Genomic DNA, 14,075 nt, shown 5'->3' on the forward strand with positions numbered 1-14,075 from the left:
GAATCTCCCCAAAGAACATTTTGCTCGCAGGAAATATGACACCATTACTCAACAGTGGGGGAGAAATGTGTGGACAAAGGCCAAGCAATGAAAGACTGTTGCTGAGGTAATTGCCGACTTACTAACATTAACCCAAACAAGGGCTGTTACTAAGGATTATTTGTATTTATCAATTTATCTGTCGATTACTTTCTTTGTGAATAATTTTGTCCAAAAAAATCCATGATTTCTTTTAAGCTGACACCTTCAAAATGCAAATTTTATCAGACCAACACTGTGTTATATAAAACATTGAGATAATCGGACAATATTCACAATAGACAAATGGAACCAGTGTTTTTCTTTTAGTTTTGCTTAAAGACATCGTTTAATCAACTGATGCCAAATTCTTTACTTTTGACAAACTTGCCAATGAACCCATTCATCATTACAGCTTTAAAAACACAACCGAATCGGGTATCTTCACTTAAAAGACACATATTTCAAGTCAGAGACACAAAGACGTGCACCTTTTTTATGGAAAACTTTAATTGATTTTTAAAGTAATGTCTTGTTAGTTGAGTACATATAAATGTTCTATCCTAGCTACGGTCGAGGCCAGATATCTTTAGGAACCAGAAGAGTGCCTGTATAAAAAACACTCCATCACATGGTAGTGTGTCTTCTCAAGGCTGTCGACACGGGGCTAATCTGACATCAGGCCGTGTGCTGAAGTAAATTTAGTCCAAAAATCGATGTTGTTCAGGGACTACAAATCCACAAAAGACACACTGTAGATACAGACACAGACGTAAATCAATAATAAACTTGTGTGTCTGGACACGGTTGTTTCCTTGATAGGGTTTTCTCTCTACTTGTAGAACTCGTGCTCCTGCTCATCCTTTTTGATCACGGTCTTGTAAGCTTTTTCGAAGTCTTTGGCCAGGACGATATACCTGTTCTCACGCACTGCCAACATGCCAGCCTGAGAGAGGCGAGGAAGAGACAAACAGAAAGAAATATAAAATAATTCATCTTTAATTGTTCGGTACATAAAATAAAAGTGTATTCATTTTCATCTGAGTTTTCATATTTAAAGCTTTAGCTTACCTCCTGGCAGATGGAGTTTATATCAGCTCCAGAGACCTTGTCTGGTCTGGCCACGTCTTTGCATCAATTAAGGATAACACAGAAATGCAAATATACAAGAGATGCATGCTCACTAAAAAAATGTTTTAATTGCAAATGAAATAGCTGTTGTATGTTTTTTTCCCCCCTTGCTTTCTGATTCACTTTTTGTATGGTTGAGAGTTTGAGTTTGAGAGCAGCACATACAGAGTAACTACACTGTTGTCAGGAACAAAGTGTGGTAGCGCCAGCAGAGCTGTTAGCACATCGAGTGTGATGTCGACATCTCTGCAAACACCAGATTTGACACTGCAGAAGATAATCAACAACTTATCCAAAGGTCTTCAAGACAAAAAAACTTAGAGCTGTGTGTTAAATGTAACACTGATGCAAACGAGTGACTAAAAGCCAAAATTCACAGGTAATAAAACTCTGAAATAAGCTGGACATGAATGACTTATTTTTAATTATAAACAGGAAAGAGGCAGCAAGCCTCAGTGAGCTAAAGATTATATGAAGTGCTTTTCTACACTTGTATGCTTTCAGAATACAATTAAACAAAAATGATAATTCTTATATCTAGAGACCAGCTGAGTGTGACTCAGATATTTAAAATATGACTAACTTCAGTGGTCCTGTCTCAAACTGCTTCACAATAAAATATATCTTATAGAAATAAAACGGTATGGATGATCATTGGTCAAGAGTAGATAATGTTGACAAGTTTTAGTCAAATTATCTTAATGGCAAAAATATAGTAATTTGTACTATGCAAAAATACCCTGTAAAAGGATAAGTTCATTTCTCACCCTGTTACAAACACACACACACAAACACCACTGCTGTTGTTGAGCAAAAGGATACAGTCCTCCAGGTCAACCTCCTCGGAGAGGTTCATTTTACTGGTGATGGTGGAGAAAATGAGACGTTTCTGCCTGCGGTCAGGCAGGGGGAACTCAATCTTTCTGTCCAAACGACCAGGGCGTAGCAGGGCTGGGTCCAGTGTGTCTGCTCTGTTGGTGGCCATGATCACCTAAGGGGGGTTCAAATGTCAACAGAGATCATGTGAGCATATTGGTAAACTGTAAACATATCGTGATACAACTGTTGCTTCTGGTTTACTGAAGGGATGAGAAATTAGCTCAACTTGGAGCTAACTCACCCAGGATACATTAAGGCAGTGATTTTTGACAATCCTTTGAAACATTAATCACTCACCAACTGCTCAAGCTTTGATGTAAGATACAAAGGTTTGTTTTTCCTCCAGAAATTTACTTTTACATTACCTAGATTGCTATTTGCAAACGGAAACTCAAGGACTCCCCCCCCCATGTTCTCCTTCTATTGCACAACAGTATCCATCTGTTCTTCAACATGCTCTCTGATACAAATCAGACACTAAGATCACGCATGATCACAAACTGCTGCCTCACCCAACCTGTCTGAACTCAATTCTAAGGCCATTACTTGCATCACAACCTAAATAGCTCCAACGCCACTTTACATAATGCCGTCAGGACAAAGTACGACGAAAGCCTAATACTTTTAGCCGCCGCAGCACTAAATAATACATCCCACCACCAGCCCAGCTCTTAACTCCTGTTTGCTGGGCCGTCACTCTGTTCTATTTTACGAGACAGATTCGTAGGGAAGATTGTGAAATGACATAAATAAGAAAATTGCAGACACTGGCTGTAGCAAGGAGACTGATGCAAAGTTACAGCTATACAGTAAGCTAACTCGGTTCCTGGAAGTATAAAAAGAGCTCCCTTCAAGTCTGAGCAGTGATGTGTGTGCAAATGGCTTTTAGGCAAAACGTCGATTGAAGGTTTTGAAAAATGTCAACATAAGCTTCAGGGGTGTTTTTAAAGCTGAATGACAGTGATGATGGTAGAGTGAATGAACGGCTGGTAGGGGGGGCAGGGCTTTAGTGGCTCGGATGACTCACAGTGCTCCATCACTGGCATCATGACTCGGCAAATATGCAGATGGCTGAGTCTCAGGGGAAACTGTTAAGTTCGTCACAAGGGAGATGGATAGGACTCACCTTGACGTTGACGTTCTGGTCGAAGCCGTCCATTTGATTAAGCAGCTCAAGCAAGATTCTCTGCACCTCCCTGTCAGCTGCAGAAGAAAACAACAAACAAGTTACATCACCGTGATGTTACTTACAAGGATGTAATCAGGGTGAATCTTGACTTCTCATACAGATAAATAATCGCTATGTGAGACACACAGATTCGTACCTCCAGTCTGTGCATCAAAGCGCTTAGTGGCGATAGCATCAATCTCATCAATGAAAATGATGGCAGGAGCATTTTCTTTCGCCAGCCGGAAGACATCACGCACCATACGAGGGCCTTCACCCAAATACTTCTGAACAAACTCAGAGCCAACCACACGGATGAACGCAGCTGGAGAGAAAGACAGATGATATTAGGTATCACTTGTCAATATTTGTGTGTTGTTTTGAGTCATGACATTTGAGTATAAATAATATAGTTTGAATTCATCTTGTGTTGTCAACACAAAAGAGGAAAATTAAATAGATGTGCCTACAGGCCTCCTCATGTGCTCCACTCTCAGGTCACCTCCACTGTCAGGACAGGAAATATCAAACCTACTTATGCACTTTGACACACACATAAATATAAAAGTATATATATATATATATATATATATATATATGAGTGAGGGAGAAGAGGATACTAATATTATTATTATTTCACTCATAAAATAATCGTTCATTAATCGCAATCGAGGTAAAAGTTTTAAATAATTGTGATATTCATTTTCTGAAGTTATATCGCCCAGCCCTAGTACAACTGTAGAATGAATATATGCTGCTACAGCAGCAAAGATGCCTTCATAATACGCAATGTGTCTACATTGCATATTATGAGGAAACGGAAGTCTCTACATAACCTGTGTAGTCGTTTGTCTTTGTACATTTACTGTTCTGAAAGCAGAGCTGGCTTGAGATCTGAGCCTGCACTTGAAGTGACCCCACAGTTGAATCCTGCAAGTAAACTGTCTTGTGGGGAATGGCTAATTATCTAATTTGGTAAAAAAGCAAGACAATACCACACTACAAAATAAAACAAATCCACAGATGAAGTCCAGTAATAGAATTCCAATGATGTAATTCCTGTGAAGTGAGAAGAGGTGTCTGGTTGGGAGGACTTACCTGTAGTGTGGTGCGCCACAGCCTTGGCCAACATGGTCTTACCACAACCGGGAGGTCCGTACATAAGGACACCCCTGGGTGGGTCAATACCAATCTGAGAAAATAAGCAGACAGGGATTGAAAGATTAGTCCTGTTTCTCCGCAGCTGCTTCTCTGTGGTTATGCAAATTGTTTCATGCAAAGGATCTATTTCTTCCATTTCATTGAGCCAATCTATGATATTATCCTCCACTTTGTTCATTGAGCTTATAAATGTCTGTCTGAGCTGAAATTACACATTTCTGTTGAATATCTGACCTGTTTGTAGAGTTCAAAGTGAGTAAGTGGCAGCTCCACTGCCTCCCTGACTTCCTGCTTCTGGATATCCATACCACCAATGTCAGCATACATCACATCTGGCTTTTGGTCTGGGAGCAGAAACACAGAGAAAAGCAAAGTTATACCATCTCTAATATTCAACCAAAATAACGAAAATATCCTCTTGAGCATTCTAGTTGATAAAATACCGTCTGTGGATTAGGAAACAAAATTAAATGACAGCTTGATAGTAAATAAATATTAATAAAATCTTTTGACATGCTACTACAAAATAAATAAGCTCAACATAGCTTATAAGACATAATCACTGTCACACTCTGTTGCTGTGTTGAGCTTCTGGGGACTTAAACAAGTCTACTGATCATGCAACCTGAAATCCTCTGGGATAGAGTGACACTGAGCGTTTTACCTGACGTCAGCATCATGATGCTGCTGTCAGCTTCAGGAGGGAGCACATCTACCAGGGCATTGCTGTGTTTGTGCAAGGCCACTGAAGCGTTGGGCTTCAGCAGCTCTCTGTCGATGGTGCTCAGGATGCGCACATAGTAGTTGGACCCTAAGAGGGAAACAATGGTGAGTAAAAATGGAAAGAACACAGGAACAGAACACATTACAGATTCAAAACATGTACTTCACACTGAATAATTAAAATCTGCCAGCACACAGTTCATTTCATACAGGAGTCTCAGAAGACTGAAAGCCAGAACATGATAAAGCATTCAAATATACAGCTTGCATGCATCATTTGCTATTACATTAATATTTAATTCATATTCATTACTTTCACAGTCATTTGGCGTTTTAAAGAGGTATACAACGTTGTGTTCCATGAATCTCTTGGAAATTTACCACTATTAAGAATTTAATTATTCCTTGCGGCAGAAGATCTTCCCTTATAGCTTCTATTAAATCAGTTTGAGTATTGAAGTAGCAATACTAATAATATATTAGGTCCCATTTCCGGGTACAGCTACACACAGTTCTGTTAAGGCATAGGCCTAAAGATGTTTTTTTTAGGTTTATAAAGTCCATCTTGGGTTTGTGTAAAAAAGTCATGGGTCCTTTTTGGGTCAGACATACAGAAGCTTTGTGGAGCTCTATGGGACTGGTCTTACAAATTTTGATCTGCATATTTTATTATAAAATTATGGCAGCAAATAATACAATTAGTTTTTTCCTTTTGACGATACCTGTAGTGGAGCCAACAATAGCCGTATTCTGGTCAACAGCTTCCAGGAACTGGCCAATGACGAGTGGGATGCTCTGTATCCTCTTCACCTCCTCCTGAGCGTGGAGAAACTCTTTCTTTAGGTTTTTCTGTTCATCTTTAATGTACTCCTCCTGCACCTCCAGGAACTCCAGCTCCTGCTGCAGCTTCTGCAAACGAACCGTGAAAAGAGAGCAAGAATTTAGTGCGAGAACCTGCTGGAGATTAATGTAAACATAAATCTGCTTGATGAATAATAGACCGAGGCTGCTTCGAAACTAAAACTGTAACTAAAAACAACATTTAAGGAAGACATTGACAGCACTTTTGGAATAAAAAACTACATGAAACAATCCTTATTTGATTGTATAATTTTGAATATCTCTAGTTGTATTTTAGCAGTTTCCACCTTTTAAATACATCTGCTGAACCGTAATTTTACAGCCTATGTTAGTCTAATGCACAACTTTGTTTAGCTTCAGTTATTTATCTTTAAATCTGTGTTTATATTTGGCTTCTGTTTTGTGTTCTACTGGTTGCCTGCATTTCCCTCGGGATCAATAAAGTATCTATATACCTATCTAAAATTACTAATATTTTCAAGATCTACAATTTAATCAGTTAATATCACTGCTGTTGCTGAGAGTGTGAATGTACTGATGTATTGTATGCAGACCATTAAACACATTTAATTATGACGCGTCCTCTGATAAACTGCACTGGACCCCTGGTTTATCTGTAAGCAACATATTGTATCAATCTTTTTCTGTGAGGCACCTTTAAGTATACGTTTTAGTGAACTTTACAATAATTGCTTTATGGTATTTTAGACATTAGGGCTGAGCTGAATGCTTCAAAGCTGCAACAACTGTCATGGTAACCTACGTCAATATGAGTCAGCAAATGCTGCGTTTCTTATTAATGCATCAGCTCAAAAATCCCAATGTCCAAGAAAAAGAAATGTAAGCAGATCACAGGCCTCTGTTTTCCATGGAGATGCCAGATAAAAGCTTCCAGTTTAGTCACAGCTACACATGTGTTGGTTCACGAGCAGGTAACTGACCTTGTATCTGCTGTACAGGTCCTCGAGATCCTCTGGCTCAGGTGCCAGGAAGGAGAGCCCTGTCTGGGGTCTGGAGCTCAGTGTTGCCGGCATGTCTTCCTGCCAAGGGGACAACGACACAATACATTTAACTAGGATCCAACTACTGCAGCCAACACCACACGATGGTGACGATGCTCCGCTGCATTTCAGAAGAGGAACATGACGTTTGAGGTGCAGACTCATTTTTCAGCCCAAGATGAAAAGGACAAGAAAACGAGTTTGCAGATAAACAACAGCTGGATGTTCGGTTAACAGCTAACGGGGACAAACACTAGCTTAGCTACCCCTTTAGCATGTTGACAGCTAGCTTACTTTAACGGTTCACAGGAGCAAAAACGTGACACGACACACACACGACAGCATCTAAACATCATCTAAATAACGAACATCCCTTCCAGGTTCAAATAAAACTCCGCCTCAGGCCGTTTTACAGCCCCACAAACACCATGCTAATGCTAGCGGCTAACTCCGATGACATAGCATCCGCACCGAGCAGAGAATGAATTGGCAGGTTTACGTTTCGTCGGCGGTAACGAGCGATCAGACGCGCTTGCACAACCACAGACGAACACGGACACGCAAAACGCACGATTTCACGCGTAAAACAGCGAACTGCGCAGAGTCAAACCCAATTTTAACCGCAAAAACAGACGGGAAACAATCTCTCTAATTCATACCGGGCTCTTCTCTACAGCTACGAGATCCTCCATGTTGGAATTTGCTTACCGACTGACGTTCTGACGTAGTACGGAGGCGAAAGGCTGTGTGGGTAATGTAGTTCACTTCAGGCTTTTAATTAGCTACACAGCTAAAGTGAAAGTAGCCAAACAATACTAGTATTTCTAAAATACTCCAATGACAGTAATATTCCTTCTTAAAACTCAAAGGTCCAGTGTGTAAGACTCAGGTAAAAAGGATCTGTTGGCAGAAATTGAATATGAAATCATCCTTGTGATGTTTTCACTCCTGTGTTTCGTCTAAATTGTACAAATTGTTGTTTTCTTTACCCTAGAATGGGCCCTTTATATTTAAATACTATATATTTGCATTGGGTCCGCTCTACGGAGGCGGCCATGTTTTTTTTACAGAAAGCCCAGACTGGACAAACTAAACATCTTTTGAGTTTTTATGACAACTGAAGACTACCGCCGGTTCTCTTTCATGTTTGGAAGGGGAGGGTGAGGTGAGGGGTATTCAGCTGCAACATGACACTTCACCACTAGATGTCACTAGATTCTACACACTGAACCTTTAAATAAAAGTAAGTATTATCAGAATATACTTAAGATTCAAAGTAAAAGTACTCATTCTGTGGTAACATATCCTTTGTTGATTGATGTTGGCTGTCATATTTCACTTTATTAGAGTCTTAATACTGATACAGGAACTATTATCAAGCTATTTTATTTATAAATAGGTAGAAAATACATCTGACGAGTAGAAAAGAAACAAAAATGTTCTCAAATTGTACAAAAGTTCTTTGGAGAAATTTTGGATGATCACAGTTATAGATTACAGTATTGCATTTTGATAGAACCATTACAGATTTATATTGGAAGTCATGGTTTCCGTGACAGATTAAAGTGTTATTATTTGATAAATTGCATTGTATTGTGTTTTATGATCTTACAGGTCTTTAAAAAATGTGGAGGTAAAGAAAGTACAATATTTACCTCAGGGATGTTTATTATTAATAATACAAACTATAAACTATATTATCACAAGCTGATACCTTACACCATTTTACCTGAGAAATATGTGTCGAGAAAAAAGTTGTTTGTATCCTGCGGCAGAGCTACTGCACTTCACACTTCTGCAAAACCCATGTGAAACCAAGAGACGTGTAGGAACATGATATAACAGCACGTCACCGACATTTCCATTCAGGGTGGAAGTGCTTATGCGAAGAAAGAAAGAAAGTAAGAAAGAAAGAAAGAAAGAAAGAAAGACCGCTGAGATCAGTTCAACTTTGAGTCCAGAATTTGAAGAAATTCCCTTAAGACAGACCTAAGACAGAGTTATCAAGTTCAAGAGTCCAAAAACATGTTTTGTGAGGATGGAATTCATAAAAAAAGCGTGTTCTCCAAAGCACTCAATCAAAAGAAGCACATTCTATCACTGTTCTTTGATTTTCACTTTTTTTTCCTTTCACTTTCAATTAATTTGTTAGTATTTTAAGGATAAAAGTAGAAAATAATTTGTTTTATTTCAAAAGAATCAATACACATGTTGTCATAAGTTAAACAATGTTATCTTTGCAACATCAGAACAATAATAAAATACTGGGGGTTGAAACACTAACCAGATCTGTAATATTGTCCGGCCCCAGAGGAAGTGGTTAGTCAAACTGTTCTGCAGTTATAGGAGGTAACATCGTCTTTTCACTTTTGTCGGTAGAGTCATGATAAAGATCATTTTCCCTGAGTGGCATAACAGCGGAATTTTGACGAAATGGGGCTGGAGAGCATGGGTGTTTCTCTACTTTATGGTCTCAGGTAAAATTCATAATCATAATTGTCCTCCAGGCTCTAAATGCATTTTTGCAGGTAAGTCTAATCCATTCATGAAACCTAATCTTGAGGTTTCCCTGTCAGTAAGTGACCTGGTTTCATTCAGGCCATTTTAATCTTTGTGTTGTGTTTTTTCTGCTTTGGTGTCGACACTTGTGTACACAAAGAAACAGGTATCATGCTAGTCACACGTGGCTCTCGCTGAGGTTTATTCCCCTGTTCAAAGGGGTTTTTTGGTAGTTTTCCCTTACTTTTGTTGAGGGTTAAAAACAGAGAATGTCGCATCTTGTTAAGCCCCATGAGACAAATTGTGATTCGTGAATATGGGCGATACAAATACAATTTGATTGATTAACTGATTGATTATTATTATTAATGATTATTATTATTCTTTCGTGTCCCATTCTAGGTCGTTAAACTTATTTTTCTATGATTAATCCAAGAGAACCTTTTAACTTAACTTATATTGGTGGTTCGAGATACAATTTTACACAGTTTTTTGAATCATTTATATTTCAAACATTGTGTTTTTTCATCAGTTTTTTTTTCTGTCATCAGTGAGTTTAGGGAATTTCAGTAGTTCCTGTTTCACAATTAATATTCAACAAGTTTCAAAAACTGTTCAGACTTCCTGAAACCTGTATGTTTTACCTTCATTCAATTTACATGGTGGACTTCAAATTCAAACATTTAAGATTTAGCTTACAATTTAAACTTCAAACTACATCATTGTGACTGCACATACAACTGATAGTGAAATATGACAGTTACCTACAAGCTGTCACTTTTCTCTGATCAGATTTATTATGGCCCTTTCAGGTTCCTGCTGCCTGGTCACAGTTCACCAGCCCCCTGTGATCACCGCTGCTCTGGGTCATGATGTCACCATGCCGTGCCAGCTCAGCCTCTCCCCCGATGAGACGTTGCTGACTGTGCCGGTTCTGTACTGGGTGTCAATATCACAGGACGCTGAGGAGCACAGACTGTGGAAACCTTCTGTGATCTATGAGGGACGTGTACAACTCCTCGACGAAAACCCAAACTCTTTAAACAAGTCCATACTTCTCAAAAATGTCCAGTGGGCAGATAACAGGAAGTACAAGTGCAAACTCTCCATCAACACAGAGAAGGCCAAAGGTTTCAGGAGTAAAGGAAACGAGACCTTATTGACGGTTTACGGTAATTTATTTTTATTGCTACAGTGGGGGTTGTGGAGGATCTGAAGAGTCCAATTAAAAACAGAACTCGGATAAAGTTTTAGTTTGTCAAGACGATTAAGGAATCAGGTTCAAGGTGAAGATTAGAGATGATGTATATGTCAGGATGGACTCGTCTTAGTTTAATTGACAATTTACAATTACAATTTTACAATTTATTGCAAAAAAAAAGATTATAACAAAAAAACAAACAAAAACTGCAGGTGACCAAAAGTATATATTTTGAACATGAAACCTTACTTTTAATGTCTAATTAGAAAAATGTTGACATTTATACTATACATGCTCCTCCAACATCATATTCAAATGTAATTGTCACGTTTGATGAGAACTTTAACAACCTGCAACAAGGGATTGTGTTCATGAGTGTGATTTCACGTGTGCCCATGCCTGTGTGTCTGTGTGCGTTTCATTTCAGACGCCATGACCTTTAACCTCACCGCCCCCAACGACTCTCTGCTCCACTGTGAAATAAACGTGACACGGGAACCTGGATTCGTTTTGTCCATTGTTCACAACGGACACAAAACACAATCTGTCGACTCGGCTCCGGGAGTCCCTGTAGTGGCTCGGCCCTACGTCACCCTCTCTGAGACCATCTCCCTGAGGGGTGGAGGAAAATACGAGTGTCAGCTGCACCTGAATAAAGATCTGATAACGAAAAGCATCTTACACCTGCTTCTGCCAGGTAATGATCCACCCTCCTCATCTATTGTGTCTCATATTCTAGTTTACAAGAGGAGTTCAGCACATAAACCGAACAGCTTATAGTACATGTTAATGAAAACATCAAGGGGCACTAAAACGTCCAACTTTGCCAGGCAAAAGCAATAAGGGTTGGGACGAGCCGGTGATGCAGATCACGGAAATCTTCTGTAGACCAGACCGTCTGATTTTGGTTCAGCCTTCGTAGTCCACCCGGCCCGAAGTTTGTCCTCCGGAGGTTGCAGCCCCTGCATTGACACACAGCTATAGACTCTATAGGAAGATGGACGACATGATGGCTCCCAAAAGTGAAGCCAAACTATATTGTTCCCATCCTGGTGGCTGACTGCAGAATAAATCACATCCATGTTAGTAGATGGGACATGGACCAAACTAAAAAGTTGAAGTATACGTCAAATTACATTTTTCGCAAAGATGTTTTCTGTCATTTTAGCTAGTTCTTATCCCACTGATGTGTATATGTGTATATGTTTGTAGTAAGTTTATCTACGAGCAGTCAGGTACAAGAACGTGGTGAATGATTCACAGCTCAGACTGACTCGCGATTGGTTAATTTTTTTTTTTACTCTGGCTCCAAAAGCATAAGATGGGGGCGTTCGTATTTAAAGATATTTAAGCTTAATTTTCTCGATAGTCGTCCAGGATCAAACAACATATTCATAGAGCTCGACATGCTTTTGTTTGAAAAAGAGTCCGTTTTCTTTTCTTTTCTCTATTATTTTATCTTTAAATTCTAATTTGCATTTACCGGATGACCAATTGCAGTAAATCCTAAACTCTATAAATGCTTTTAATCGATCTCATCATTGACATCAGTGGTTTTGTGTATCTCAGGTGTGGTGGAGTATCCAGAGCCGTGGCTCCTGTACGCGGCTCTCCTTCTGGTTCCTGTCACCTTCCTGCTGGTTCTGGTACCTGTCCTGCTGTGCAGATGCTGAGTCTTTGTCAACATCTGGCTGAACATGGAGAAGCAGCAGTGAAAAGGACACATTTCTCTCCTTTTACTTCTGACCCTGAAAAAAGTAAATGCATTCAAGGAGGACAATATTACAAATTGTGTATTCAAGGTGTGCAGTGGAATTATCTGCATCTATGACCTTAGTTAGGGGCGATTTAAAGATATGATATTAGAGACTAATTCACCACCTTCAGCAGAAATGTACATGTATACCCCTGCTTCTGTTTTCTCTATATCTTCTATTTTTCACAGTCTGCTCTGCTCCTTTGTTTTATTTAAACTAGTGCAGCACTGTCACGTCAAGCCAGAGAGAGACTTTTAATGGTGTCGTCAGAACTTCACCTCCTCTGGTGGTGAAGAAACGTAGTGATGATACTTTATCTCCCTCTAATGGTGAACGAGAGAGCTGCACAAAACCGCTGAGAGTGGCCACATCACCTCCCCACAATACACAGATTTCTCTTTCGTCCTGTGTTTGGTAGGTTAATGTAAAATCTCTGCAAGGTTAAAAAGCCCAAAGTCCTTTGTAATCAGAGCTCCTCTCCACCACAGACAAAAATGAAGCTCACAAGATGTGTTTATATGTGTGAATGAAAGAATAAGTTTTCCCTTAATGTGTCTTGAATGGACGATTCTTGTCCCCGGTGGTGTGGCTGCATGTGACTGAAGTTAATCCACACATTTAAAATAAATAAATAAAAAGGGATGTTGGTGGAATTATGGACAAGAAGGTCACTCACACACACACACATGCACACACACGTTGCATTCTGCAGGACGAGGACAGGGATGCAATCACCACAGTAATCCTCACTGCTGGCATGATGAAATGGCCAAAACGAGAGATCAGCGGACACACACCCACACAACCACACACACACACACACACTCAGTAGACTGATTCGAGGGCAGCAGTGTACCTGTGAACATGTAACATGTGACTGTTCCTGATGAGCAATTCAATGCCATTGATCTGTCAGCAGGATTACTCAAAACTACTCAGAGGATTCCATGAACATTTTTGCGTGACCAAAAGAAGAAACCCTAAAAATGTGGATCTGGATAAAAGGGCGTAGCCAGGATTTTTATTCTTATCTAACCATGGTGAAATAGGGCGTTAGCCATGGCGCTTTCCGAGTGAGTAAAATCCACTTGACAACATGTCTGGTTGTGACTTTGACGTTATCGCAAGAAGTTGTGATGAACTGCATCATATTTGAAGGATAAGTACGAATCTATAGTCGATGATTCTAAAGTCCAAACATAAAGACGTCCACAACATAAACAAGTCACAAGAGGGCAGAATCATAACAGCCAGTTACAGATGTTATTATAATAAGACCATTATTAAAAGATCCTGATTTTGATTTTGATTCCAGTTTCTGCGTCCTGCACATCACATGTTTTTTATGATGTAATGAATGTTAATAATAATAAATCTTAAATCTTGGGTCTGAGTTGTTTTTTAATCCCAAGAACCTGTTGAAAATAACTTTTTGTGAATCTCTTTGAAAATTATAGTTTCTAAATTCTCCCTTTTGACGTCATACGCATATAATTCACACAATATTCGCCAGTATTTTAATGTCCCTGGGGGAATTAACCATCACATTAAATCACTGTTACCATAACGTCGGCTCTATTCCTCTCTCCTCCTCCTCTTATTTCTCCATCCATCCCATTACAGCAATGCATCACTCCTCCTCCTCCTCCCTATGCACCTCCCTCCCAACAACCTTC

At 39.5% G+C, this 14,075-nt stretch overlaps 2 protein-coding genes across 3 annotated transcripts; one reads left to right on the plus strand and one right to left on the minus strand.

Moving 5' to 3' along the window:
- Positions 1–507: 507 nt before the first annotated feature.
- psmc4 (proteasome 26S subunit, ATPase 4) lies at positions 508–7,677 on the minus strand. Its single transcript, XM_035164095.2, has 11 exons — positions 7,602–7,677; positions 6,883–6,981; positions 5,803–5,989; positions 5,022–5,168; positions 4,592–4,701; positions 4,295–4,388; positions 3,354–3,521; positions 3,155–3,231; positions 1,972–2,140; positions 1,090–1,145; positions 508–964 (listed from the first exon to the last, which is right to left on the minus strand). Exons 1-11 carry the CDS (start codon positions 7,632–7,634, stop codon positions 851–853), a joined length of 1,254 nt encoding a protein of 417 aa, XP_035019986.1. The 5' UTR covers positions 7,635–7,677; the 3' UTR covers positions 508–850.
- A 1,608-nt stretch (positions 7,678–9,285) lies between these two features.
- LOC118113445 lies at positions 9,286–13,785 on the plus strand. 2 transcript variants are annotated; one of them, XM_035163170.2, is made up of 4 exons: positions 9,286–9,419; positions 10,254–10,613; positions 11,070–11,339; positions 12,212–13,785. In XM_035163170.2, the coding sequence occupies exons 1-4, from the start codon at positions 9,326–9,328 to the stop codon at positions 12,313–12,315; spliced, it is 828 nt and encodes a 275-aa protein (XP_035019061.1). In that variant the 5' UTR covers positions 9,286–9,325; the 3' UTR covers positions 12,316–13,785. The 2 variants fall into 2 exon arrangements, with proteins under 2 accessions (XP_035019061.1, XP_047197003.1); XM_047341047.1 differs by lacking the exon at positions 12,212–13,785 and adding an exon at positions 11,473–11,664.
- The last annotated feature ends 290 nt before the right edge of the window (positions 13,786–14,075 follow it).

This window comes from Hippoglossus stenolepis, chromosome 8 (assembly GCF_022539355.2).
Source record: "Hippoglossus stenolepis isolate QCI-W04-F060 chromosome 8, HSTE1.2, whole genome shotgun sequence".
Lineage (NCBI taxonomy): Eukaryota > Metazoa > Chordata > Actinopteri > Pleuronectiformes > Pleuronectidae > Hippoglossus > Hippoglossus stenolepis.

Bases quoted from the DNA above. Each gene is read 5' to 3' on its own strand.
- psmc4 (XM_035164095.2), bottom strand. From the start codon at position 7,634: ATGGAGGATCTCGTAGCTGTAGAGAAGAGCCCG. The intron at 4,702-5,021 runs GTAAAACGCTCA...TTCTGCTCCCAG, and splicing joins CATCATGATGCTGACGTCAG to ACCAAAAGCCAGATGTGATG. The intron at 1,146-1,971 runs GTATCCTTTTGC...ATTGATGCAAAG, and splicing joins GGAGGTTGACCTGGAGGACT to ACGTGGCCAGACCAGACAAG.
- LOC118113445 (XM_035163170.2), top strand. From the start codon at position 9,326: ATGATAAAGATCATTTTCCCTGAGTGGCATAACAGCGGAATTTTGACG. The intron at 10,614-11,069 runs GTAATTTATTTT...GTTTCATTTCAG, and splicing joins GACCTTATTGACGGTTTACG to ACGCCATGACCTTTAACCTC. The intron at 11,340-12,211 runs GTAATGATCCAC...TGTGTATCTCAG, and splicing joins CTTACACCTGCTTCTGCCAG to GTGTGGTGGAGTATCCAGAG.